General features: G+C 43.9%; 1 protein-coding gene across 1 annotated transcript in view; it reads left to right on the top strand.

Annotated features, from left to right (window-relative positions):
- The window catches only part of LAMA3 (laminin subunit alpha 3), a 255,539-nt gene that overhangs the window by 91,540 nt on the left and 136,122 nt on the right, over window positions 1-27,877 (top strand). Inside the window, exons 13-22 of the mRNA XM_018039638.1 lie at window positions 4,098-4,232; window positions 10,417-10,554; window positions 11,738-11,784; window positions 12,832-12,931; window positions 13,628-13,680; window positions 14,141-14,246; window positions 15,014-15,113; window positions 18,665-18,821; window positions 22,055-22,187; window positions 24,302-24,444. Coding sequence (XP_017895127.1) covers window positions 4,098-4,232; window positions 10,417-10,554; window positions 11,738-11,784; window positions 12,832-12,931; window positions 13,628-13,680; window positions 14,141-14,246; window positions 15,014-15,113; window positions 18,665-18,821; window positions 22,055-22,187; window positions 24,302-24,444 — 1,112 coding nt within the window. The remainder of the gene's footprint in view (window positions 1-4,097; window positions 4,233-10,416; window positions 10,555-11,737; window positions 11,785-12,831; window positions 12,932-13,627; window positions 13,681-14,140; window positions 14,247-15,013; window positions 15,114-18,664; window positions 18,822-22,054; window positions 22,188-24,301; window positions 24,445-27,877) is intronic.

The raw sequence follows: 27,877 nt of genomic DNA, 5'->3' as shown, positions 1-27,877 counted from the left end.
ACAGCAGCCTGCCAGGCTCCTCTGTCTATGGGGTTTCCCAGGCAAGAACACTGGAGTAGGTTGCCATTTCCTTCTCTAGGGGATCTTCCCGACCCAAGGATTGAGCCTGCATCTCCTGCATTGCAGGCAGATTCTTTACCATCTGAGCCACCAGCCAAGAACATGGAGCAACAGGAGCAGACCCGAGGGTCATCCTTATAGCTTCTTACAAAAGGGAGGGAGGGAAGGTGGGTGGGTAGATGGGAAGGATGGGAGGAAGAATGGAGGAAGGAAAGAAGGAAAGAAAAAGGTAGAGTTCTAGAAGGGCTTCCTGGGACCAGGAGAAGGAGGCATTTAGGACATTACGGATTTGTATATAGTGAGGTGGCCCAAACATCATTTGGAGTTTTCCATAAGGTGTTATGGTGATGATTTTACACCAGGTGATAGGAAAGCATCTTGAGACACCTGTTTTTAGTGATGCATGGGCTCTGACAGCATGAAGATTTTGAAGGGTCTTCTGAGTCACATGTGTTGAGGACTTTGCATTGTGTCCTGAAGGCATCAGGTCACCATGGAGAGGATTAATCTGGGCCTGGTAACCCACTCCAGTGTTCTTGCCTAGAGAACCGCATGGACAGAGGAGCCTGGTGGGCTACAGTCCATGGGGTCGCAGAGTCGGACGTGACGGAGCAAATAACACTTTCACTTTTTTTCATGAAAAGATTGGCTTTTTAGAAAGATCACTCCTGCCACCAGTGTGGAGAGTGGGTTGGAAGGAGAAGATGGGAACCAGACAGCCTTGTTAGGAGAATCTTGATATAAACCAGGCAAACAAGGGTGAGGTCCTGGAGGAAGGCTCTGGAACTCTGGAAGGAGGCAAGGATTCCAGCTACCTTCCTAAGATACAGGCACTAAGACCTGGTGAGGAGGTGGGAGGTGAGGGTGGAGGAGAAGAGAGGGGCCTCAGAAATCTCTGGTTCCTGCACTGTGAGGGAGTATTTTCCAGATAAGTTTAAAAAAAGTGTCAGGAGAACATGATAACCACTGCACTACAGAAAGCACACCTGAGTTAAAAAGTAAATTTCAGAAACAGAAATTTAGCAATGCATAGGTACTCGATGCTTTCTTTCTGTTTACAAATGGTAGTAAATCTAGGTTCCTTGGCCTTCAATGCCAATGTCAAGTTCAAGTTTCTTACTGAATTCCATTGCCTGGTTTGTCGCCAAGACTGAGTTGACAGTAAACCTCTGCATTTCACTGTGGTGGTCTCAGCCTCCGGGGCTGTGACACTGGGACCTCATGTGGCAGCTGTGATGGACAAACAGGGTGGTGCTCATGCCAGCCTGAGCTCTAAGGCTTCTCTTGTGATGAATATACCCTTGGACACATCCAGTGCCTCTTTTTGACAAAGGGAGGCAGTTAGGTGACTGTTGGATTGAAGTATGAGCAAGTTACAGATTAGGCAAAGACTGTAGAATTGTTCTGATTTACCCTGATCTTTTTTTCTTCATTATTGTAAAAATAATTATAATAATAATAATAATTCTACAACTCTGTTACCAACCTTTTACATGAAAAAGGGCAAAGGAAAGGAGTGGGATTTAGCTAGCTCTTCAGATTATCTACTATTTTTAACCCTTGTAGAAAATCTTTCCAAAGTGCATGAGGCTCCTCTTCCTTGAGAAGTAGGGGTAACCCAGTCAAATCTTTGATCTACCTTAGGGACTGCCTCAAGGGACCATGTTGCAGGTTTAGATGTTAACATTCTTGAGAGAAATGTAGATACTTTAAATACAAGAATGGTTTGAATATGTGTACTAATCTAGAACATACCTTGAACACAGCTTTTAAAATCAGTTATCAGCTTGTATCCTTCACATCATATAAAGGGCATGGGGCTTTAAAACCAGGCTGACCTGGATTCACATTCCTACTCAGCTTTTCTAGCTGTGTGACCTCGGGCAAGTTAATTAACCTTTCTGAGCCTGTTTTTTTCTCACCTATAAAATGCTTATCTTAACAGGACTCTTGCTTGACCTCATTATCTGTCTATCCATAAGGAAGTCGAGCAAGAGCCCTGTCTTTCTGAGAAACGCTTATTGATTAAGACATCCTGTACATGGCAGCAGGTGTCCCTAGGTGAGCTCTCCCTAAGTGTTTAGTCTGAAAGGTTTTTCCTTCATTTATTGCTGTCTTTCACTATCTATTTAGCCCCTAATTTTAGTGGCTAAAACCAACATGATTTATTTCTTGCAATCCTGTGACTTGGCTGGGCAGTCTTTCTGCCGAACTTGCTGGAAGGTCCGCTGGGGACAGCTCAGTGTCTCTCTCCCTGTGGCCCTTTGTCCTCGAGGAGGTCAGCCAGAGTACCCCCCTCACCCCCAGCGATCTCAGGGTTCCCAGAGCGTGAGAATGGAAGCCACAAAGCCTGTCATAAAGCCACAAAGCTACAAAACCTGGGCTCTGGAATCCCAGGACAGCGCTTTCCCCTTATTCTACTGGTCAAAGTCAGTCATGCGGCCAGTAAGTGATTTCAGTAATTAAAGTGTGAAAGACAAACCCAAGTTAAGGCAGAGAGCGGCAAGGGACAGGGGAGCTGCCGGAACAGACTGGGTGGGGGGCCCTTGCTGAGGTGGTGACTCCCCCACAGAGAACTGAAGGATGAGAGGGAACGCGGGAAGGGCGCTGCCTGCAAGGACTGACCAGCCAAAGCAGAGGTCCTGAGATGGATAGGACCACGCTGTCTGCTGAGAAGGGCAGGTGCATGCAGGCTTGAAATGAGCCCGGTGAGGTCCTCCAGAGCCAGATCTGGCTCTGATCAGGGTTGAATGGATGTTCATCTCTTTTCTTCTAAACAATGGTGGTAGAAATATGTTTAAGTCAAGATAGTCATTCAGTGGGAATCTATGAAGTTGAAATTTTGCTAAATAAGGCTCATGTGTGTGTGCATGGTCAGTTGCTCATTTGTGACCTACTCTATGGACTGCAGCATGCCAGGCTCCTCTGTCCATGGGGACTTTCCCAGCAAGAATACTGGAGTGGGTCGCCGTGCCCTTCTCCAGGGGATCTTCCCAACCCAAGGATTGAACCTAGGTCTCCCGCATTACAGGTGGATTCTTTACCATCTAAACCACCAGAGAAGCCCAACTAAGGCTTCAGTTCAGTTCAGTTCTGTCGCTCAGTCGTGTCCGACTCTTTGGGGGGAAAAATTGTTCCCATGGGCATGGATGCTAAAAGATGATAGATACTTTGTAAAGTAATGTCTGCCCTAGAGGTTCCTGAATGGCATCTCTGATCTTTCCTGGCGAGATGTCTTACTCCCTTTAAGAAGAGCCTTTAAGATGAGTTAGGAATGTATGTAAACCATTTGTTGTTCCGTCACTAAAAGTTGTGTCTAACTCTTTGCCACTCATGAACTGCAGCAAACCAGGCTTCCCTGTCCTTCACTGTCTCCCAGAGTTTGCTCAAATTCACATCTGTTGAGTTGGTGATGCTGTCTAACAATCTCATCTTCTGCTGCCCCCTTCTTTAGCCTTCAATCTTTCCCAGCATCAGTCTTTTCTAATGAATTGGCTCTCCACATCAGATAGCCAAAGTATTGGAGTTTCAGCTTCAGCATCAGTCCTTCCAATGAATATTCAGTGTTGACTAGTTTGATCTCCTTGCAGTCCGGGGGACTCTCAAGAGTCTTCTCCAACACCACAGCTCAAAAGCATCAGTCCTTTGGCCCTCATCCTTCTTTATGGTCCAACTCTCATATTTGTCCATGGCTGGTGGCAAAACCATAGCTTTGACTATATGTACATTTGTCAGCAAAATGATGGCTCTGCTTTTTAATACACTGTCTAGGTTTGTCATAATTTGTCTTCTAAGGAGCAAACGTCTTTTAATTTTGTGGCTTCAGTCACCATCTGCAGTGAATTTGGAGCCCAAGAAAATAAAATCTGCCATTGTTCCCACTTTTTCCCCATCTATTTGCCTTAAAGTGATGGGATTGGGTATAAACTATAGATAACTCGAATCTGGATTTCCGTGGCAGACACCTGGGTGAAGGGAGAAACACACAAAGGGATGAAGGATGGAGAGCCCCTCTGAATGTCTCTTCCTCTTCGCAGGCTGTGACTGTAACTTGGAAGGAGTTCTCCCTGAAATCTGTGATGCCCAAGGGAGGTGCCTGTGCCGCCCAGGCGTCGGGGGCGCTCGGTGTGACGCCTGCCGCTCGGGTTTCTACTCCTTCCCTATTTGCCAAGGTAAGTGAGCAGCATGAACATAGTGACCATCAGTCCCCTGAGATAAGTTTCCTCCCAAGGAAATTCAGAGGCTCCTTTTGGCAGAACTGTGTGGCCTCCCGTTTAAATGAACAGCTGCTGGCTCAGATATGTATGTTACATGTGACCGTCCTACCGCAGCCATCTCACCGCCCTTATTTTGCCTTTCACCCTTAACCTTCCTCCTCCCCAGTGGTCAGCCTGTGGGCTCTGGAGAGGAGGTGGTACCTGAACAGTGTTGAGGAACCTGCCAGGCAGACAAGGGGGAGGAGGCTGGGGATTCCAGGAAGGAGGACAGCACACGCAAAACCGCAGCCTCCTGCTTCTCCACTTGGTTTGTCTCTTAGTCTCCCATCCTAGTAAGAGCCACTGAAGGGGCTGGAGGGAGGGAGAGGGAGGAGTTTGGCCCAGGCCTCGAAGAACAACAGGTGTGCAGGCAGTGATGTGTGTGTGCTAGGTTGCTTCAGTTGTGTCCGACTCTTTACAAGCCGATAGACTGTAGACCGGCGTGCTTCTCTCTGTCCATGGGATTCTCAAGGCAAGAATACTGGAATAGGTTGCCATTCCCTTCTCCAGGGGTATCTTCCTGACCCAGGGATCGAACCTGGGTCCTCCACCATTGCAGGCTTCCCTGGTGGCTCAGGCAGTAAAGAATCTCCCTGCAGTGTGGGAGACTCAGGTTCGATCCCTGGGTCGGGAAGATCCCCTAGAGAAGGGAATGGCTATGCACTTTTCTGAATTAAGGGCTTGAACCAAACCCATAAGGTAAATCCCCAATTAATTCAAGGTATCTTAACTCCAACATTTCATTATGTATCACAACGTGATAATAGAAATAACACACAGTAAATGTAATACGCTTGAATCGTCCCCAAACCATCCTCCCCTGCTCTGGCCTGTGGAAAAATTGTGTTCCATGAAACTGGTCCCTGATGCCAGAAAGGTTGGGAACCTCTGCTGTACCTCATTTTAAGAGCCTGTAGCCCCAGTCCTGTCTGATCTCCCTGTGTGCCACATTCCCAGCCCTCGCTTTTCCTCCTGGTTCTGGGCCTCTATCCTCTGTTCCCCTTCTCAGCCTTGGCCTCTTGGACCACAGAAACCCTCCACAGTCCCCACCCAGAGATTTGGACCTCCCAGCAGCTGGGAGGGTAAGGAAAGGAATGGGGTATCTGTACTTTCTCTACCTTGACTTCCGCCAGAGAAGTTCCGTATTAGGAGTTGGAAGACCCAGGGTGTTTCCTGTTGAAACGTCTGTACAGCTAATGCTTATGCTGGAGTTGTATGAATCATCCTAGAGGCAGATTCAGTACTGAGCCGACTCTGGTCTGGGGTGGTAACCTCATCCTTGCAGGTATATTTTCCCCATGGAAGGACATCCCAGATAATGAAGTTTTAGAGCATGAGGTAGGGATGCTAACATTTCTAATTTAAGCTGTAGGCCCCAAATGTCTCATTGACAAAGTGAAGAAGAACTAGCAGGTGGGAGACGAGGTGGAGACCTTCCATTTCAAGGTCCACTAGGAGCCAATCTGGGCTTCCCTGGTGGATCAGATGGTAAAGAATCTGCCTGCAATGTAGGAGACCTGGGTTCAATCCCTGGGTTGGGAAGATCCCCTGGAGAAAGGGTATGACTACCCTCTCCAGTGTTCTTGCCTGGAGAATCCCATGGATAGAGGAGCCTGGCAAGTTACAGTCCATGGGGTCACAAAGAGTCAGACTTGACTGAGTGACTACACTTTGACTTTTCAGGGACTAACCCCAGGGGAGCTTATGTTAGGAGCAGGCGAGGTTATGAGTAGTGAAGGTGAAGTCTGACAAAAAACAGGAGGAGAAAGATCAGGGCAGCCTCGTTCCTGGTGGCGTGGAGAGGTGTGCCGCCAAGTTCGTTCTTCCAGATTTGAGCCACTAGGCTCTGGAAGCCTTTGGGATGCTCTCACATTCTATTGCCAATGGTCTCCCTTCTCTGGTACTCACTTTTTCTAATAGCTTTTGTGATCTTTTAATGTTTTTTGTTTTTTGTTTTTTTTTCCTTTGGGCAGTGTTGAAGCCAGTGGCTGAAGGCCAGACGTGCTGAAATCTGAACTTGGTCTAGTGTCAAGGCCTGACCCAGTATTTCAATTTGCGATCTTTCTTAGATGAAGTTGGTTGCTTGACCCATGGAATTTTAGAAGCGAACCAGTGTAGCCACAAATCCTACATCGGAGGGTCCAATGTAGTCTAGCCAAAGAATGCTTGTGTGGCTTTGCCCTAACGTTGCTTTAAAATTTTTAAAAATCTTAAAAAGAATCCTAAAACTCTTCCTAATTGTTCTTTTCAACTGCAGTCCAGCATTTATGTTTTGTATTAACTTAATTTGCTCCAGACTTTAAGCGCAAAGCAGTCTCCTCCTCATTTGATTTTGGATTCACTGAAGTGCTTGCAGTTTTCTTGATTGGAGCTGAAAGTCAAATCATAGATGTGAGGCCGTGACGAGAATCGTCTCTATGTACTTCAGCTTTATGTTTGTGTTGACGTCTGGCTCAGCACTTTACCTGCAACCGGAAAACACACCGAGGCTCTCTGTGAACTTGGTCCTTTGGCGGGGGAGGGCGGGAGGTGTGTTCTTTTTTCCTCCTCTCCGTCCATCCTTCCTTCCTTCTTCTCCTTTTTGATTTTTCTTTTTCTCTTCCTTCCTCCTCTTGCTTTTTCCCTCGTGCAATTTGCTAAGCAGCCGCTAGTCAGCACTTAGAGCAGAGACCAGGAGGGTGGGAGTGTAGAGAATGAGGGCCTCCTGTGGCTGGCACTGAAGCCTGTCCCAGTGGAGCTGCCCCCAAACCTCAGTATCCCGGGACCTGAACTGTCCGCATTGGAGTTTGCCATAGTCTTTGGGTTGTGGTTACAGGTAGTTCCTTAGAAAAGTGCTATATACATGTTACCAGTGCATGTCTAACCTCTTCCTACATGTCAGCATATTCTCACAAATCAGACAGACTGGCCCTGGAAAGAGGCCAGATGCACCAGTGGATGGCAGGTGGCAGTGCGGGGGGAGGTTTCTGACCTGGGATGCCCCCGGGAGAGCCCTCTCCCAGCCTTTCCAAGGGGAAAAACCAAATCCAGAAGGGTGGGCCAAGTTCTGTGCAATTTTGCTTTGAACTGGCCCTTTGCTTTGCAGTTCAGTGTTTGTCTAGAACATTGAGGCGGTTGGAAGAAGCCTTGGGATTTTCTGTACGTCTGATCAGTTAGCCAGAGAGGTGGAGGGTGTTCACTATGATGGAACTGAAATGCTGACTTTGTGGCTCTGATGGAGAAGGCGCCAGCCTGCTCTTCCAACAGAAAGAAGAGCTCCAAAATCCTGGGCGTCGAGAGCACCCCTGAAATAATAAGGAGCTCTCTTTTCCTTGCAATTTACGTGTCGTCTGGCAGTGTCGCCTCACTCTGTGAGTTTATTCACTGACAGGGAAGAGGGTGGTGTTCCCAGAACAGTGCCTCACACAGCAGTGTTGCAAGATTCAACGAGAAACCACATATCAGTTGAACTACAGGGGTGGATCTGGCAAAGGATTTCAATAGTTGCTTATTCCTTCATTTAATATCTATTTCGCATGTCATAGATACCAGGACCCTGTATGCAGGTCAAGAAACAATAGTTAGAACTGGACATGTAACAATGGACTGGTCCAAAATTGGGAAAGGAGTATGTCGAGGCTGTATATTGTCACCCTGCTTATTTAACTTACATGCAGAGTACATCAGGCGAAATGCCAGGCTGAGTGAATCCCAAGGTGGAATCAAGATTGTTGGGCGAAATATCAACAACCTCAGATATGCAGATGATACCAGTCTAATGGGAGAAAGCAAAGAAGAACTAAAGAGCCTCTTGATGAGGGTGAAAGAGGAGAGTGAGCGACAGAGGATGAAATGGTTGGATAGCATCATCAACTCGATGGATGTGAGTTTGAGCAAACGCCAGGAGACAGTGAGGGACAGGGAAGCCTGGCGTGCTGCAGTCCACGGGGTTGCAAAGAGTCAGACATGACTGAGCGAATGAACAACAACCAGAAAAAAAGACCAGGATTTTGCTTGAGGCTGGAAGATTTCAGGGGAGCACAGCAGACAGGCTCCCTGATTCCTTGTATTATTTAATATCATCATTTTAAAATACTCTTTGAGAATCAAAGTATCTCAAAGCAGAAGCATGTGAAGAGCGGATGAGAAGAAAAGATTCCAGAAACTCAGAAGGACCTGGATCAAAGCAAAGAGCAGATTTGAAATATTTGCAAAGCCTTGTGGTATTTCCAAGAGTGAGAAACAGGCTGCCAGTGTTGGGTTTGAGTTTGGGATCTGGCAGCTTTCATCGATAAGCTGGATAGAAACCCAAAGTGTGATGCCAGATTGAGTCATTCACGATTTAAAATAATGTACCTGTGTTTAAGGCCGTGTCTTTGTTTTCACCTCTGGAGTGTTTCTGCATCTTCCAAGGCTCCCTCGACAACCCCTCTGGTCCTGGGAGGAGTCAGTGTTAATTTCACCCATGTGATGCTGGCTGGAGCTGCCTCCTCTGTTGCTCCGGGCTCCTGTTGCTGCTCCAAATGCCAGCATGTGTGTTTGCTCTCTGCATTCCCTTCCTTAAAGCAAGAAGAGCAGAGAGGACCTGTGTCAGGGATCTCCAAAGGGACAGAACCCATAGGATGTGTCTGTACAGTAAATCCTGCACCTGTGAACGAGTTCCAGCCCCAGAGCATGTTCATTCGTCCAACAAAGTAAGCCTAGGTACCCCACTGACACAGTAGGTTATACAGTACTGTACTCTGTGTGCTTAGTTGCTCAGTCATGTCCAACTCTTTGTGACCCCATGGACTGTAGCCGGCCAGGCTCCTCTGTCCATGGGGATTCTCCCGGCAAGAATACTCGAGTGGGTTGCCATGCCCTCCTCAGGGGATCTTCCCAACCCGGGTATTGAACCTAGGTCTCCCATATTGCAGGTGGATTCTTAACCATCTGAGCCACCAGGGAAGCCCCTGTACAGTACTGTAATGGGTTTATAATACTTTTCACACCAAGAATACATAAAAAAACAAACACGAAAAATAAAGAAAGCACTTTTAACCTTATAGTACTGTACCTTGAAAAGTACAATAGTACAGTACAAGGGCTGGCATACAGGGGCTGGCATCGCCTGAATAGGCAAGAAGAGTTACTGGCTGGAGGAGGGAGAGGAGGTGGGAGATGGTAGAGCTGAAGGATCGTTAGCAACAGGAGACGGAGGGCAGGCTGCAGTTTCACTTGTGCCTGTCGTTGGAGGAACACACGTTTGCATCTTTGAAAGCTTGCAACTTGAGGGTTTGTATGTAAGGGACCTACTATATCTATAGATATAGATAGATTTATTTTAAGGAACCAGTGCATGTGTTTGTGGGGCTGGTGCGTCTAAAATCTGCAGGGCAGACCAGTAGGCTGGAAACCCAGGGAAGGAGCGGGGAGTTGATGCTGCAGCTGGCATCCACGGGCCGTCTGGAGGTGGAATTCCTTCTTTTTCCTGAACCTCATGCTTTTCTCGTATGGCCTTCAACTGATGGGACAAGGCCCACCCAGTCTGTGCAGAGTAACCTGGTTTACTTGAGATCAGCGGACTTAAATGTTCGTCACATCTAACAAAGCACCTTTTCAGCCATACTTGGTGTTGAGCCAACATCTGCGCCCTACAGCCCAGGCAACGTGCAAGCATAAACCATCCCAGAACCCAAGAACGTTTCCTCAGTCGTCTGCCCCTGGGTAGGGACCTGATCTCTGCAGACAGGCCTGGAGGGAATGTGGGGCCTCTGAGGATGCTGGCCTGGATAGCTAAAGAGCTGAGTCGTGTCCTGGTGTCTGACGTGAGCTGGCTGAGCGGCACTAGGCCTGTTTCTTCTTCTCTCTTATGTTTAGTTTCTTAGGACCACATCACTAATTCTCTAGTCCCTCTCCTGGAGTTCTACCCCACTGGGCTCTTGTCAAGTAGATGCTAATATTATTCCCACTTAAAAAAGGAGAAACTGCGATTTAGAGCAACAGAGCGATGTGTTTAGGTTCCAAGTCTGATTAGAGGTGAAGCTGGAAGTGCCTTTGGGTCTTTCGGGCCCCACCTCCGTACTCTTATACTGGTCCCGGGTGCTCCTGCCGTGGGTCTGACTGAGGTCTTTTCATCCAGCCTGCCAGTGTTCAGCCCTTGGGTCCTACCAGACGCCCTGCAGCCCAGTGACTGGACAGTGTGAGTGCCGGCCGGGGATCACGGGACAGCGGTGCGACAGGTGTCTCTCAGGCGCCTCTGATTTCCCCCACTGCCAAGGTAGGGAAGACCGCAGATGGCTGGAGGGTGGGCTCCTCTCTACCTTGTGTGTGTGGCCAGCCTCCCAGAGAAGTCTGCAAAGCCTGCCAGACCCACTGCTGGTCACTGCTTCACTTTTGACCCTAATCTGCCTGGTTCTTCCCCTTGTAACGTGAGATTGACTAAGGCAAGAAATTAATTAATTGTAAACTTCCCTGGTAGTTCAGACGGTAAAGCGTCTGTCTACAATGCGGGAGACCCAGGTTCGAGCCCTGGGTTGGGAAGATCCCCTGGAGAAGGAAATGGCAATCCACTCCAGTACTATTGCCTGGAGAATCCCATGGACAGAGGAGCCTGGTAGGCTACAGTCTAGGGGGTCACAAAGAGTCGGACACAACTGAGTGACTTCAGTCAGTCAGTTAGTCAGACATAATTTTAGTACAGGTGGAGAGCAAGGGAGCTGTGATAATGAAAGAAGTCTTGGTTAACTAAAAAATGTACTTACAAATTCTATAACAGCTAGTGTGTTAGTCGCTCAGTTGTGTCCATGACTCCATGGACCGTAGCCCACCAGGCTCCTCTGTCCATGGAATTCTCCAGGCAAGAACACTGGAGTGGGTTGCCATGCACTTCTCCAGGGGATCTTGCCTCAAACTCCAGTCTCCTACATTACAAGCAGATTCTTTACCTTCTGAGCCACCAGGGAAGCCTAGCATCGAATTGGACAATTAAAAAAAAAAAAAAAAAAAATCTCTTTGTATAATACTGCCCTCTTCTGGATAATTCTAAGGATGTTCAAAATTCTTGACTCATTTATTTCCCCAGTCACCTTTTCCTCATTTAGAAATGAACTTTTAGCAGGAGGCAGGGAAGAGAGTCATTCAGTGACCAAAAGGGTGATTTGGGGATTAAGGACCACGAAGGCTATTAGAGGTGTCTTTTGCTGAATTATTGAGTTGGTCCAGAAGTTCTTTTGGGTTTTACCATAAGATGTTATAGAAAAACGCAAATAAACTTTTTGGTCAACTGATGGGTGCAAAGACCTTGCCACCCACCTATCAAAAAATATCAATATAGATGCACTAGTTTTTAAAACAAGGAAAACTTAAAGAAAAAAACTTCAAAACATCAAAGCAAAGGGACAAATGAACATTAAAACTCCAGACATTTCTATACCATATAACTATTTATATATCATATCCAGGCTCCAGCAATGTCTGTGACCCAGCTGGAACTGTGGACTCCAGTTTGGTAAGTAGAAGATTGTTAAAGGGTTGCAGTTCTAACTATTATTCTGATATTTATTTGAGACTGACACATTTGTGAGCTTCCTGAAATTAAAAGTAAATTAAAATAAGATCTGAGGCTGAATTGCTTGAAGAGACTATTGCTCTTTTTCAAAGTGCATATATGATATTGTAATTTTGGTTTTGACCAAAAGAATACAGTTTACTTAAACTTTTTGTAGAATTGTAGAGTCCTAGCGTTTGTCTGAAGGCATTATCTCCCTAGAGACCTGCACATAAGCCTGACACAGATAATTAAAATTAAGAAAATCAAAGGCCAGTAAACGTTTAATTAAGCTGTCTGTGTACAGAGTAATTGTAATCTACTTGATGTTACTCCAGGCACAGTGCTGTGGCATTCTGATTCATTTTCTAAGCACTTAGAAATTGTCTTCTTAGCCTCAGAGCCTGCAAAGCTGGAACCCCAGGTTCTGGAGGGAAAGTGGGAGAAAGTTCTCTGTCCTCACTGTGGGACTTGATGATGTTTAAGCGAGGAGGTGACTCTTGCATATTATAAACACGCTTGCAGATAAATCTAATTTCTACTGAATCTCACCAAGTTAAATGTTCAGATATTTTCTGTTTAGATTTATATCCACGTTGTAACAAAATCCACAGATAATGACAATGTTGTAAATAAGAATCATTAAAATTTTTTCTTGTGTACACACGTGGCAGGTTCATGTTGATGTATGGCAAAACCAATACAATATTGTAAAGAAATTAGCCTCCAATTTAAATAAATAAATTTAAATTAAAAAAATTTTTTTTATTCTGAATTTTCCAGTTTTGTTTCAAGCACATATATGGATTCTGTATATAACAAATAAGTAAATAGTAAAACAAAAGCAATTAGCATATTGTTAAAATCAACTCAGTACTTTCACTCCCCCTGAATATACTTAATTTACTTTTCATGACCAAAATATATTTCTGTGACCAGCTTTTCTCAGAATGCTTGTTTGGAAACCTCTTCATTCTAAGATGTCAGATGATTAATTTTCTTTTAAAGGGCCGTTGCCAATGCAAGCTTCATGTTGAAAGTCCTTCGTGTAGCCTCTGCAAACCATTATATTGGAATCTGGCCAAAGAAAACCCTGATGGATGTTCAGGTAAGGTTTCCTATGTTCAGTGTTTTTAATATATTGTAACTTCCTCTTAATTTTCTCTATCTCAGTGACTCAGCTCACAAAAGAGCTATTGATTTAATCCATTCAGTTTGTTTGAAATTCTGTATAAATGTTTTGATGTTTCACCCCCTGACTTTTGGCATTTTCGAAATCTCAGCAAGGGATTTATATCCTGTTTCCATATGTATCATGTTGTTTGTGATGGCAGCTGCTTGATAAAATGGTTTTTCTGCCTTGTTTTTATAATCCACACTTTCCAGTTTCATTTTATTTTCATTTTATGTTTAGTTGGAAGCCAGGGTAGAACTGAAAAACACCAAGCTAAAGATAGCTCAGTGGAGTGAATATTTTTCAATAGTATATATTTTCATGTAAGCATATCAGTAATAACCTTGACCTTAGAATCGAGTAAAAATCCCATGATGGTGCAGCTTTTGTCATTTATGAATGTCATAAATGAACCAGTACTTCTTGTAGGTAGATGGTATTGATCCAGTTGTTGGGTTCTGCTGAGCTCAGGAAGCAATCCAGTTTTAGGCCTGATGGATCCAAACTGGAATTCTGTTGGAGCATGCTGGAAAGTCATTGCACCTGTATTATTACTAGCGTGTCCTGTACCTAGAGGCGGAACTGGCCTTTCTGTAACCTTGGTCCAAGAATGCTCTCTTCTCTTCCCAGAATGCCGATGCCACATGGCGGGAACCATGAGTGGAATTGGAGAGTGTGGGCAGGTAACGTGGGCCAATTTTTCCTGGGATGCTGGTAGAATATAGTAATAGTTAATTGTAGGATTTCTGCAGCGGGGGGTTAGTACCTCTTTAATTATATACATGTGGCCATCTTCATGGGAATTTTCAGATCTCGGCTACTCTGCTTCATAGGACAAAACAAGCCAGTTTGAAATCTTGAAGATTAGCAAATTCTGTGAAAAAGTAGTGAAAGTCTCTTAGTTGTGTCCAGCTCTTTGCTACCCCATGGACTGTAGCCCACCAGGCTCCTTTGTCCATGGGATTTCCCAGGCAAGAATACTGGAGTGGGTTGCCATTCCCTTCTCCACCGGATCTTCTTGACCCAGGAATTGAACCTGGGTCTCCTGCATTGCGGGCGGATTCTTTACCATCTGAGCCACCAGGGAAGCCCAGCAAATTCTGTAATCTCACCAAATTTTGTCATCTGCTCATTGTTCTGCAGTTAGATGGTGACTGTCATTGTAAATCCCATGTTGGTGGCGATTCCTGTGACACATGCGAAGATGGATATTTTGCTTTGGAAAAGAGCAATTACTTTGGGTGTCAAGGTAAATTCTCCCAGGGGTTCCTGTGTAAGGCAAAAATGTTGATGGGCAAAGACTGTCAGAGTAACCTTGCTTCCGAGTTCACTGTCTTCTTGCTGACTTTCTGATAGAATGGGACTGAAAAGTTCTGTCTAGGGAAATTGGCCAAAATTCCCTTAAGACGAGTAGTAAATTTCAGCCAGAGCCGCTTCCCCTTTTCTTCTAGCAGCACACTGTTGGGTCAATTATAAAAAAATCACAATTGGGGTGCGGGGGAGCCCTGGGGGAGATGGAAATAACATCAAGACTTAGTCATTTTAGAGATGTAAATAACATCTTGACTTAGTCATTTTAAAGATAAATTTGAAATATTAAAAAAGTTCACATAAAATAATAATACCATGTTAAATAATACAATTGCAGGAGTGGTCACCCCACAAGGCCACTCTGATATCTTTCAAGCAGCCTCTCCTTAGCACCTACTGTTTATAACATACTGTGTTGTGAAATCGTGTTCAGCTCCTGGGCTGCTGTCACTTTACGTGGTACAGCAGAGTTGGAAGTGACCTACCAGTGCGTCTCTGCTTTTTGGGTGGACTCTTGAGGGGAGGGAGGGCCTGCCATCTTACTCTGGGATTTTCCTACAAATTTCAAATACCTCCTGGATGTAAGATGCGTCCGAGGAAAGAAGGCAACCCGGGCTTCCTGGTTTCCACTCCTCATAGAGGGAGGGAAGGCCTCCAGCCTGGAGATGCTGTGATGGGTGACCCTAGCCGTTTCCCGACTCTCAGGGTGTCGGTGTGATGTCGGTGGAGCTGTCACGCCTGTATGCAGCGGGCCCTCCGGAGTCTGCCAGTGCCGAGAGCACGTCGTGGGGAAGGCCTGCCAGCGGTGAGTCCTCAGGGAGATGCCTTTGGATTCCGATGTTGTGAAGCCTTTCTCAGCGTCCTGTCTGTGCTGACGGTCCTGGGGGGAGAGAGGCGGTCCTGCGGTGAGAGAGCAGGAGATGAAGCTGTGCTGTTATTTGCAGCCTGGACGCTCGTCTGTGAGTCCAGTTAAGAGACTTCCCTGGTGGTCCAGTGGTTACAACTTCGCCTTCCAAAGCAGGGGGTATGGGCTCGATCCCTGGTCAGAGAGCTAAGATCCCACATGCCTCACAGCCAAAAAACCAAAGCATAAAACAGAAGCAATATTGTAGCAAATTCTGTAAAGACTTTAAGAAAGGTCTACATCAGAAAATAATCTCTTTTTTTAAAAACGCAGGAGGTATAAAGCTCTAAAATGATGCCACTTGGCAGATCACAGAGTAGCCTCACTGGAAAGTTCCCAGAGGGGCAGAAAGCCAGGTGGGTGAGTCTTGAGCTGGAGGCAGCAGGTGGGTTCTCATGGGTGAACATCCATGTGAACTCCCAACCTGGAGGAGCCTGGCACTTGCACCTTCTGCTGCTTTTTCAGGACCCATGCTGGGGGGGAAAGACAGCTTTAGGAATGGGAGGAAGTCCTCTGTCTCATGCGGAAGCAAATCACAATGAATGAAAGGAGCAAGGGAGCCAAGTGGAAACTGAGGTCCCAGAGGGACTATGGCGGGTATGGTGCATGCTACCTCTGTCCTGATTGTTTAGCAGTTTCTGTGTTTATCTGAAACCATGATCCATCCATAAGTGTCCCTCTGTGGAGGGAGGAAAAGTCTAATTTTTAATATGCTGACTTTGAATCATTTGCTGAAACTCTTGTGACATGCAGTGTCTTCTAAATCTCACCTTCACTGTTTCTGCCTTTTCACCAGGTTAATAAAGAGATCTGAGATCTTCAATGTAGTCAAGTGAACCGTCTTATTTATTGATAGAATGGAACATCTCTCCTTTTCCTTGATGTTCCCAGCATTTGCATTCTCAGGCTCAGAGCTGCTCAGCTGTGCTTTCTCCTGCTCTTTCTAAATAAATGGTGGTCATAGGGGTTCATAATAAAATGAGTGTGAAGAAGGGCACATCTGTAGTTTCGTCTTCCAGTAGACCAGCAAGGCTCACGATGGAAGAGAGGAACTTTGTGAATTGGCTCAGAAACATTTTCCACCCATGTTTTGCTTCTTTCCTCCCTCCTGTTGATAAAGTGAGCTTTCCCCCTATTTAACCAGCATGAGTGTTTTCTCCTTCCCGCTATGTAGGTGATTGGCTAACTTGGAAGTTGAAGTAATGCATCAGAATAAATTACCCAAATTTTCCTGAGGCCAAAATACTGACATTACAGTCAATACATATATACATGTGTTGTGTTGTGTTAAGTCGCTTCATTTGTGTCCGACTTTTTCCAACCCCGTGGACTCTAACCCACCGGTCTCCTCTGTCCATGGAATTCTCCAGGCAAGAATACTGGAGTGGGTTGCCATGCCTTCCTACAGGGAATCTTCTTGATGGACGGATCGAACCCACCTCCCTTATGTCTCCTGCCTTGGCAGGCGGGTCCTTTACCACTAGTGCCACCTGGGAAGCTCCATATGTATACCTATGGGATTTAAATTGTCCTTTGATTTAGTAGTGAATAATACTGAAACAAAAGGTTAGCAAACCAGAAATGTAAATGCCACACCACCTTTCTTCCAGGTTGATAAATATTGCATCTTTTTGCCCTCAGTTCCTCCAAATGTTTGTTTATAATCTGCATTTTTAGTTTTCCCTACAAGTTTAGAAAGCATTCACATTCACTTTGTTTTCTAAAGTTTTTGTGATAATGTAATATGTATTCATTGTAAAATTTTAAGGAGTACCTGAAGGTAGAAAGGCAAAGGGAAGTCTTCATTCTACCACCCAGAGATAACACCTTTTAATATTTTTTTTTGTATTTTTCTGGGCTTTTTCTATGAATAAAAATTAGTATTGAATTTGTTTCATGTAATTTATATCAATATCTTCACATGATATCATGAACATTTTCCATTGTAATTAAGTAGTGTTAAAATATTAATGATTACATAATATTTTAAAATTTCTTTATTTCATAATTGTACATTTGTATTGTTTCTAAGATTTTCACTATTATAGACATTCTTTTATGTTAATTTTTGACCCTATAAAGTCATTCTTTAGAAAATATTCCCCAAGGTAGAATTACTAGGTCAATGAGAATGAACATTTTTAGGGCTCTTCATAAATTAGCTCCAATGAAATTGTAAGCACTCCTAATTCTACTTGCAGTATAGGAGCAGACCTTTAATTTTCCTTGACTAATTGGTCTTTATGGTTTTAAATCCATCCACACCTATTAGCTTGGGACTGGATTGTCAAAATCCTACCATTCTGAAGGACTTAACGTTGTTTGAATATAGAATGTCACAGAAGGTTTAGAAAATTTTGGTTTTGTTTTTTAACTTTTCTCACGTGGCATGTGGAATCTTAGTTCCTCAGTCAGGGGTGGAACCCATATCCCCTGCAATGGAAGTGTGGAGTCTTAACCACTGGGCTACCAGGGAAGTCCCGAGTTAGAGTAATTTTGATCCTTCTCTGTGGTTACCAATATTGGACTCCTGAGTCCATTTATAGGCGTAAAATAAGAGAAGACAAGGCATAGAAAAGTCATTCTAATGATCAAAACATAGATGTGTATGTAGAGAAAATGTATTTAACTTCTAATCTCAGCTTAGGAAAATATTTCTCATAATGTAGTATGTATTCACGGTAAAATTTCACTGTTGTGTTCACTATTATATCTATGCTGCTTAGCAACAGTGCTTGGCAAGACATTCAGTTCAGTTCAGTTCAGTTCAGTTTCTCAGTCGTGTCCAACTCTTTGTGACCCCATGAACCACAGCATGCCAGTCCTCCCTGTCCATCACCAACTCCCGAGTTCACTCAAACTCATGTCCATCGAGTCAGTGATGCCATCCAACCATCTCATCCTCTGTCGTCCCCTTCTCCTCCAGCCCTCAATCTTTCCCAGCATCAGGGTCTTTTCAAATGAGTCAGCTCTTTGCATCAGGTGGCCAAAGTATTGGAGTTTCAGCTTCAACATCAGTCCTTCCAATGAATACCCAGGACTTATCTCCTTTAGGATAGACTGGTTGGATTTCCTTGCAGAGACATTAATATTTATGTAATCAGTGAATGTGAGTATATAAATGAATGAATTTATGGCAAACAATCCAGTTTGACTTTGCTAAATGGTTGGTAACCATTTAGAACATTTCAGAGGATGCCGTCATTGGATTGTTTTTAATTATTTTCTCTAACTGGAATGAATAGGAGTCGGATGTATTTTTTGTGAATGTTTACATGAGTTAAAGCAATAGTTTAGAGAAAAAGCAGGGGGCCTCCCTCCCTTGTCCATATTTAATGTGTTCTGTTAATTATGGGGAGTTCTTTTAGAGCCACCTACTGGGATTAAAGGATATTTGGGTTATCAATGAACCTCACTTCACTATATGTGCGTTTACTTTTTGTTTATAAAAGGCCTGAAAACAACTACTATTTTCCGGATTTGCATCACATGAGGTACGAGATTGAAGACGGCACTACACCCAGTGGAAGAGCACTTCGGTTTGGGTTTGATCCCCTGGAATTTCCAGAGTTCAGCTGGAGGGGATACGCTCAGATGACTCCGGTGCAGGTAAGCAGCCAAGGGGACCCGCCTCAGGGCAGAGCTGCCCAGGCGTTTGCCCACAGCTCTCTCAGAGGGTCCCCCAAGAGGTGGACTCTTCCCAAAACTGACTCCAGAATTCTTGTTCTGTGGAGTATGGATGGGGCTCCGGCTAAGGTCGGATTTTTTATTAAGCGTATATATCGACTTCACAGCTTACTGTTACTTTAATTTGGTCGCCAAATCAGAAAATGAAACGATTAAAGATGGTGTTTATCCCTGGAGACTTTTTAAAAAATTGTGTAACTTTTACATTTCAGCATAATAAAAATAATTCTTAAAAGTAACACAGACTATTGTCTAAAAAGCTTACAGCACATACAAAGGTAAGAGAAAAGCCACAAGTGAGAAAGGTTTTCTTCAACACTTAAAAAAAAAATGAAATCGTCAAATAAAATAAACAATGTACAAAATAAGCAATGTTTGAGGAGATAATCCCTTAAAGCAAAGAAATTTTCACAAACCTGCTCCTCTTTATTCTGACTGTATAAATTTAGGTGATGCTAAACATAAATTGTGTCCTACTGTGTGTCTAATATGTTGACTGTCAGCTCCATTCTTCTGATAAGAAGTTTCCCAGGGACTTCCCTGACTGTCCAGTGGCTAAGACACTGCACTTCTGCTGCAGGGGGATCGGGTTCAAGCCCTGGTCGGGGAACTAAGATCCTGCATGCTTTGAGGTGTGGCAAAAAAAAATTTTTTTTTAATTAAAAAGAAGTTTCCCAAATGAGATTAGGCTCTATTTTAACATGAGAGACCTTTTTCTTTAAAGCCATTTGTGGAGAATAAAAATGAGTTGACAAATAATGCTAATAAAACCTGTTTTGCTGATTTTTGACTAATATTAAAAAAATTTTTTTAAACTCTGAATTACTATATGAACATAAACTAAGATAAAGGAGGAGTTGTAGTCAGTGCTATTCCATTTTTCTTTCCATGTTTCTCTTTCCTTCAGTCCTCTCTACCGTATGCATTTCTTTTGGCTTTGCAGTGGAATAATTAAGGAATTTACACATTGCCTGTTTGCCTTTGGAATTTATACATTTGTAACAACATTTCTGTATAGTGATTGAGTAGTTTTGTTCTTAGAATTTCTCTTTGAGGTTGTTCTCTTTAAGCTGTTGCTTAGTGGAGAAACTGAGAATCAAGAGGCAAGTTGATGATAATTGTAAGTCAGTATGTGTTGCAACCAGGAGTTCACAAGCCACAGCTCAAGTTCCCGTGTGCTGCAACTAAGACCTGGCATAACTAGATAGGTAGATAGACAGATAGATAAAATAACTTAAAAAATCAGACAGCTCTTAGAGAAACAGGGATGGACTCAGAGTTCCCTAGGAGCCCTTATTGATTCTAATGTTACTACTCGCCTGGCAAAGTCCCCTATCTAGGTTGCCTTTCTGTAATAGTACCTAGCAATCTTAGACACTTCACTGTTTACTGTTTTCCCCAAATATAGCAATTCTTTGGTTCCCTCCTCTTACTCCATTGTTCAGAAAAAGGCAGTGAATTCCACTAAGTCATAATAGGATGTGAGTGGAGTGACTAAGAGCCCAGTTAAGGTATATACCTCCTCCCAGGTATTTGCAGTTTGAAAGGACAGCTGGTTAACCCAAAAGAATGAGTTTCTAATGATGGATTTTTCTGTTAGTATTTTTTAGTCAGAGAACTTGGGTGATGTTGCCTGGAATCACCACTTACTTTACTTTGCCCTTAATACATTCTTGCATTATTATTTTCCAGTGTGGAATTAACCCTTAAAGATGTGAAAATGAAAGTGTTAATCCCTCACTCGTGCCTGACTCTTTGGGACCTCACAGACTGTAGCTCACCAGGCTCCTCTGTCCATGGGATTCTCCAGGCAAGAATACAGGAGTGGGTAGCCATTGCCTTCTCCAGGGGATCTTCTGACCCAGGGATCAAACCTGGGTCTCCGGCATTGCAGGCAGATTCTTTACCGTCTGAGCCACCAGGGAAGCCCTAGAATCAACCCTTAAAGATGAATTCCATCAAATTGTGAGGGCCATGAAGATCCTCAGGGTGGGCTGGCTGCCACCCCTTCTCCCAGAGCAAGGGATTCTACTTAGCACCAGTGTTTACTGTCATCGATGTCTCACTCAACAAAAATCCCCTTCATTTCAACCAAAGGAGCTGAAGGAAAGGCCTAAAGAACTACTGATTTGGAAATTTCCATGTTTCATGAACTTTCCTTGGGATGCAGCTAGATCTGGACATGTGGTCTGTGGTTCAGAATTGAAGTCTAGACTCTCCTTCAAGGTCATGGACACAGCAACACTTACACAGCATTGTATGAGGACCAGGGACCTGGGGACCAGCAGAACTCCCTGTCCCCAGCAGAGAGCCCGTGTTTTTCTCCGATAGGGATTGAGATAAATGCCATATTATTTAGCAGGTGTATTTTAGTTAGCTCCAGATCTCATCCTCTCCTTGGGCTTCCTTGCTGGCTCAGATGGTACAGAATCTGTCTGCAGTTCAGGGGATCCGGGTTTGATCCCTGAGTCTGGAAGATCCCCTGGAGATGGGGGTGGCTACCCAGTTCAGTATTCATGCCTGGAACATCCCATGGACAGAGGAGCCTGGTGGGCTACAGTCCATAGGCTCACAAAGAGCCAGACACGACTGAACAACTAACACTCACTTTTTCACAGCCTCTCTTTAGCCTCCACTGGTTTCTGTGACTGTTTCAAGTGTGATGTATGTGAAGTAGACCCTGGAGCTGTCTCTCCTGATGGGGCTGGTGGTGTTCTCTAACATGCTTTCTTTTCCTTCTCCTCTGTCTTTTTATTTCTCCCAGCCAGTGGTGGTTGCCCCGTCACTGTGGCTTTTCCTAAACTAATTCATCTAACCTTCTGCTCTGTATGCCTGATTGCCAAAAGGTCAAAAGAGGAGCTTGGTTGCTGAGGGGAGTGTGTTTTCACTGTGACGTTAATTGTAAGTGATTTTAATTGATTGGCTGACTTGCCTGTTTTCATCTTTCACAGAGTTAGTCACTTGGTGCTTGTTGAGTGGGTGTGCATGTGGTGTTATTTGAGTGTGTGTGTATGTGTTTGAGTGTGTGTGTGTGGGTGTGTGGGTGTGTATAGTGAAGCCCAGTAGTGAAACTTTTGAATAAAGTCACTCTCTGGCTAACATTTCTTTTAACCAGTTGTCTCTTCTATACTTTATGGGTTTTTGGTATTTTTCAGAATGAAGTAAGAATCATGTTAAATGTGGGGAAGTCAAGTCTCTCCTTGTTTCATGTTGTTCTAAGATATATGAACCCTGGAACTGAAGCAGTATCTGGTCGTATAACTATTTATCCATCCTGGGCTAAGGCAGGTGAGTGAATTTTCAAGCCGCTTTTGGATGAAGTGATTTATTAGTGAAACATTTTCTCCAATTTTCACAAAGTTGATCTCTTCAGAAAACGTGAAGACTGCAATGATTGGGACACTTATGCTCTGTCCTTTGTACCTTTTCTGTCTCTAAACGCATGTGTAAGTTGTGCTGTTAAATTTGTTAGTAACTGTCATTTAAAAAATCAGTATAACAGTCTGTGTACCCTGGCTGAACCCCATGGGTTATCACATCACCACAGGGTGAAGCTAATTTATAGCTCGTTCAGGTAAATTGGGTGTCACTTTGCAGAATTACTTGAGAGGCCTTGGCCTCCTGCCCTAAATTCTCCCAGTGTTTCAGGCAAACCAAGTAATTCAAGGAGAAAGGGGTGAGGATAGGAGTTTTTAAGACGAATGTGGTAGGGACTTCCCTGGAGGTCCAGTGGTTAAAACTGCACTTCCACTGTAGAGGACAGGGGTTCAATCCCTGGTCAGGGAACTAAGATCCCACACATGGTATGGCATGGCCAAAATATAAATAAATAAATAAAATGCTTTAAAAAGGATGAATGTGGCAAAGCCTGAAGCCCAAGAGGGCTGCGGAAAGGAGCATGCCAATCTCATTTAGGGGTGAGAGATTCCTGAGGACAGAGGAGGGACCCAGTCAGAGGGCAGGTCTCACCACAGTCAGAGATGAGGCCTGAACATGTGTTCTGCAGGGGGGGTGAGGGCTTCTCTTGGTCCTGGAAACAGATTCCAGGAATATACTAGTATGAATTCTACAGGGACACAAAATGGCACCAGTGGAAATCTAATTTAGGATGGAAATTTAAGCGTCTTCATTGAGTATCCACGACAGATTGGGACTTGGGGTAAGAAGTGATGTTCCTATGTTGTGTCAGCCAAGCTTGTAAGGCTGGAGGTGGATTTGTTGCTGTTTAGTTGCTAAGTCATGTCCGACTCTTTGCGACCCCATAGACCCTAGCGCATCAGTCTCCCCTGTCCCTGAAATTCTCCAGGCAAGAATACTGGGGTGGGTTGCCATTTCCTTCTCCAGGGGATCTTCCCGACCCAGGGATGGAACCCGTGCTTCCTCCACTGGCAGGCAGTTGTTCACCACTGAGCCACCAGGGAAGCCCAGAGGTTGATTCAGAGTAACTAATAGGACGAATTGGCAAGCTTGCTTTATTATTTCAAGAATACTCCAGCATCCATTTCCTCACATGATGAGAATTTTGAGAACTGAAGAGGGCTGAGGAGGAAACAGCTGAGAGGTGTAGTAAATTTTCTAAGCACACAGCTAATCTCTGTGGACAAGTCCCAGTCTTCAGACCCCAAACTCTTATGGACCCACTGCCTTCCCAGTGACAGCATCATCAGCAGTTTGTCCTCCGTTGACTCAAACAGTTAGAATCCGCTGTGTCTTGTTTTCTTGTGCTTTGGGACACCTTTCCTAAGCCCCCACGTCTGAGTCAGGAGCCCAGTTGTATATTCCTTAGTGACCTGCTTCCCAGGTGGCGCTAGTGGTAAAGAACCCACCTGCCAGTGCAGGAGACTTAGGAGACACAGGTTTGATTCTTGGGTCAGGAACATCCCCTAGAGGAGGGCATGGCAACCCACTCCATTATTCTGGCCTGGAGAGTCCCATGGACAGAAGAGCCTGGTGGGCTACAGTCCATTCGATTGCAGAAAGTCTGACACGACTGAGCAGTTGAGCACACATCAATAGAAATTTTAAAAATTCAATTACATATAAAGAAAAGGAAAAAATAGTTTAATATCTATGTAATATATTGAATACTTACTATGTGCAACAAACTTTTCCAAGCAGTTTGCATATCTTCATATATTTAATAAATTTTAAAATGACTCACAATCACAGCATAGATAGCCACTGTTAATATCTTATCAATACGTTGCTAGTCTGTTTTATAAATAGACGTATGCATTCATGCTGTTGTTGAAGATAAGATCAGTAAATCTGATCAGTTCGGATGATCAGTGAAGCATCTGAAAGTTTCTCAGATGTAAACTGAATGTTTTAAGTTGAATATCTAAAATCAGAACACTGACTGCTCAAAAGATGCCCTAAGCAATTCTTTTCATTTCTGATAGGTGCTGCTCAAAGCAAAGAGATCATATTCCAGCCGAGTAAGGAGCCAGCCTTTGTCACCGTACCTGGAAATGGTTTTGCAGACCCGTTTTCAATTGTACCAGGGACATGGATTGCTTGCATTAAAGTGGAGGGAGTCCTGCTGGTAAGAGGGGGTTCTGAGTGGTGATTCTTCTGCTCTTAGAGATGGTCCATCCATAGTGACCATAGTGAGCAGAAGACAGAAGAGTCATAGCTGATTCCCTTTTAGATATAGGAACCGGTGGTGATATTTGTCCTTACATGGTGTAACAACATATGTTGTTCGGCCGCTAAGTCCTATCTGACTCTTTTGTGATTCCGTGGACTGTAGCCCACCAGGCTCCTCTGTCCATGGGATTTGGCAGGCAAGAGTACTGGAGTGGGTGGCCAGTCCCTTCTCCAGTGGATTTTCCCAACCCAGGGGTCGAGCCTACGTCTCCTGCATTGGCAGGTGGTTCTTTACCACTGAGACACCAGGGAAGCCCAGGCATAATAATATGGGAAACAAGACAGATTTTTTAGGCTTCCAGCCAGTCTCTTACAGGCAAAAAAAAAAAAAAAAAAAATTCATGAAATTTTAACATTATCAATATAAATGGAAAACCTTGATGAGCCTATGTCCCAGCCTTTCAAAAATTTCTTTGGGATTTTTCATCATGAATGAGAAGGGTGATAAAAAAGATAACCTCTCTGGGAATCATGCAGAATGAATCACAAGGAGCTAGAGGAAGAGAAGATGCTAAAATCAGTGCAGTTCTTGGTGGTGAAAAGAGAAGGGAGAGACAAAGAGCCAGTGCCTCTCTGTGACAGGCTTCCTGTGTCCTTCTGCCTCGATTGCGGTAATAGCATCACCAGATTGCCTTGGACAAAAAACTCTTTACCAGGGCAAGGGCCGCATCCTTGCACTTTAATAGAACTGCCAGAGAGGCCAGCGATGAAGCCTGCCTTCTCAGAGAGGCCAGGGATGAAGCCTGCCTTCTCAGATCTCTGCTTTGGTATCTGCTTTTGCTTATAGCAAGGTCTTTTCAAAACAGTCTTTGGTAGTTCTTGGTTTCATGTGCTCAGAGTGGAAAACATAAAGCTTTTCCATCTGGCTCAACCCTTGATTGGCTAAATGAACAGATCTCAGGCGAGTTCTTTAACCCCACACCTGCCCCATACAGTAGGGACCATGCTTATCCATATGGTCCTTTCCAAATCTAGGATCTTATCAACAGAATGTGAAGGTTTAAGCTGTCCCTGCCTTTCTTGTGCTTCTTAGTAGAAAGCGCTGTTGCTTTACTAAAGTTTAAGGATGTTTCACAGATGTAGAAATGAGGAGGAATATTCCATTGAGGCCAGTAATGGAGACAAAGTTGGACTAATGGAAAGAAGAAGTTCATGCTAAAAATTACTACATAGGCATGGAAAATTCTTCATGACGTTTAGCCACTGCATTTGTGTCATAATTCATATGTTATTGTTGTTCAGTTGCTAAGTCATGTCTGACTCAAAAATTCATGTGTATGCTTCCATATTATGATCTCATTTTCTCTAGAAATATTTTATTGAGCATGCATTATCAAACTTCACTGTTTTAGAATCTATGGGACCATAAAGTAATGGGGAAATACAGTCCCTACCAAAGGAAGCTTATTAATAGAGCGATAACCATTTAAAAATTAGTATTGGAGAAATGCAAATCACAGCTATAATGAGATATCACCTCACACAGGTCAGTATGGCCATCATTAAAAATTTTACAAATAATAATTGATGGAGAGAGTGTGGAGGAAAGGGAACCCTCATACACTGTTGGTGGGAATGTAAATTGGTGCAACCACTATGTAAAACAGTATGGAGAGTCCTTAAAAAGCTAAAAATAGAGTTGCTGTGAAAGTGAAAATCACTCAGTCATGTTCGACTCCTTGCAACCCCTTGGACTATATATACAGTCTATGGAATTCTCCAGGCCAGAACACTGGAGTGGGTAGCCTTTCCCTTCTCCCGGGGATCTTCCCAACCCAGGGACTGAACCCAGGTCTCCTGCATTGTGGGCAGATTCTTTACCAGCTGAGACATCAGGGAAGCCATAGGATCCAACAGTTTCTCTCCTGGGCGTGTATCCAGAGAAAATTCTAATTTGAAAAGATACATGCTTACTTCACTCTGTATAATAGGCTCCAGTTTCATCCACCTCATTAGAACGGATTCAAATGTATTCTTTTTAATGGCTGAGTAATACTCCATTGTGTATATGTACCACAGCTTTCTTATCCATTCATCTAGTAAGCCAGAAAGAAAAACACCAATACAGTATACTAACTTATACATATGGAATTTAGAAAGACGGTAATGATAACCCTGTATGCGAGACAGCAAAAGAGACACAGATGTATAGAACAGTCTTTTGGACTCTGTGGGAGAGGGAGAGGGTGGGATGATTTGGGAGAATGGCATTGAAACATGTATAACATCGTATAAGAAATGAATCGCCAGTCCAGGTTCGATGCAGGATACAGGATGCTTGGGGCTGGTGCACTGGGATGACCCAGAGGGATGGTATGGGGAGGGAGGTGGGAGGGGGGTTCAGGATGGGGAACGTGTGTATACCTGTGGCGGATTCATGTTGATATATGGCAAAACCAATACAATACTGTGAAGTAATTAGCCTCCAATCAAAAATAAATAAATTTAAATTTTTTTTTAATTAAAAAAGAAAAGATACATGCACCCAAATCTTTATAATAGCATTATTTACCATAGCCAGCACATGGAAGGAACCTAAATGTCCATCGAGCAATACATAGATAAAGAAGATGTGGTGTATATATACACAATGGGATATTGTTGCTGCTGCTAAGTCACTTCAGTTGTGTCCGACTCTGTGCAACCCCATAGAGGGCAGCCCACCAGGCTCCCCTATCCCTAGGATTCTCCAGGCAAGAATACTGGAGTGGGTTACCATTTCCTTCTCCAATGCATGCATGCATGCAAAGTTGCTTCAGTCGTTTCCAACTCTGTGTAACCCTATGGACAGCAGCCCACCAGTCTCCCCTGTCCACGGGATTCTCTAGGCAAGAATACTGGGGTGGCTTGCCATTTCCTTCACCACAATGGGAATCTACTCAGCCATGAAAAGAATGAAATAATGCCGTTTGCAGCAACGTGGATGGACCTAGAATTTATCATACTATGTGAAGTAAGTCAGAAAGAGAAAGACAAGTACCATATGGTATCACCTATATGTGAAATTTAAAATATGATACATATAAACTTATTTACAAAACAAAGACAGACTCACAGACTTTGAAAACAAACTTATGGTCACCGGAAGGGAAAGGGAGGAGGCGGGGGGATAAATTAGGAGTTTAAGATTAGCAGATACAAGCTACAGTGTATAAAATAGATAATAAGGTCCTATTGTATAGCATAGGGAACTATATCCTATAATAAATCGTAATAGAAAATACATGTATATAACTGAATCACTTTGCTACATTCCAGAAATTAACACAACATTGTAAATCAACTATACTTCAATCAAAACTTTCAAAAAATTACATTAAAACTCACTC

This window comes from Capra hircus, chromosome 24, assembly GCF_001704415.2.
Source record: "Capra hircus breed San Clemente chromosome 24, ASM170441v1, whole genome shotgun sequence".
In the NCBI taxonomy this organism is placed as follows: Eukaryota; Metazoa; Chordata; class Mammalia; order Artiodactyla; family Bovidae; genus Capra; species Capra hircus.
Note: the sequence above shows the minus strand (reverse complement) of the source record. Positions and strands in the feature narration are given on the sequence as shown.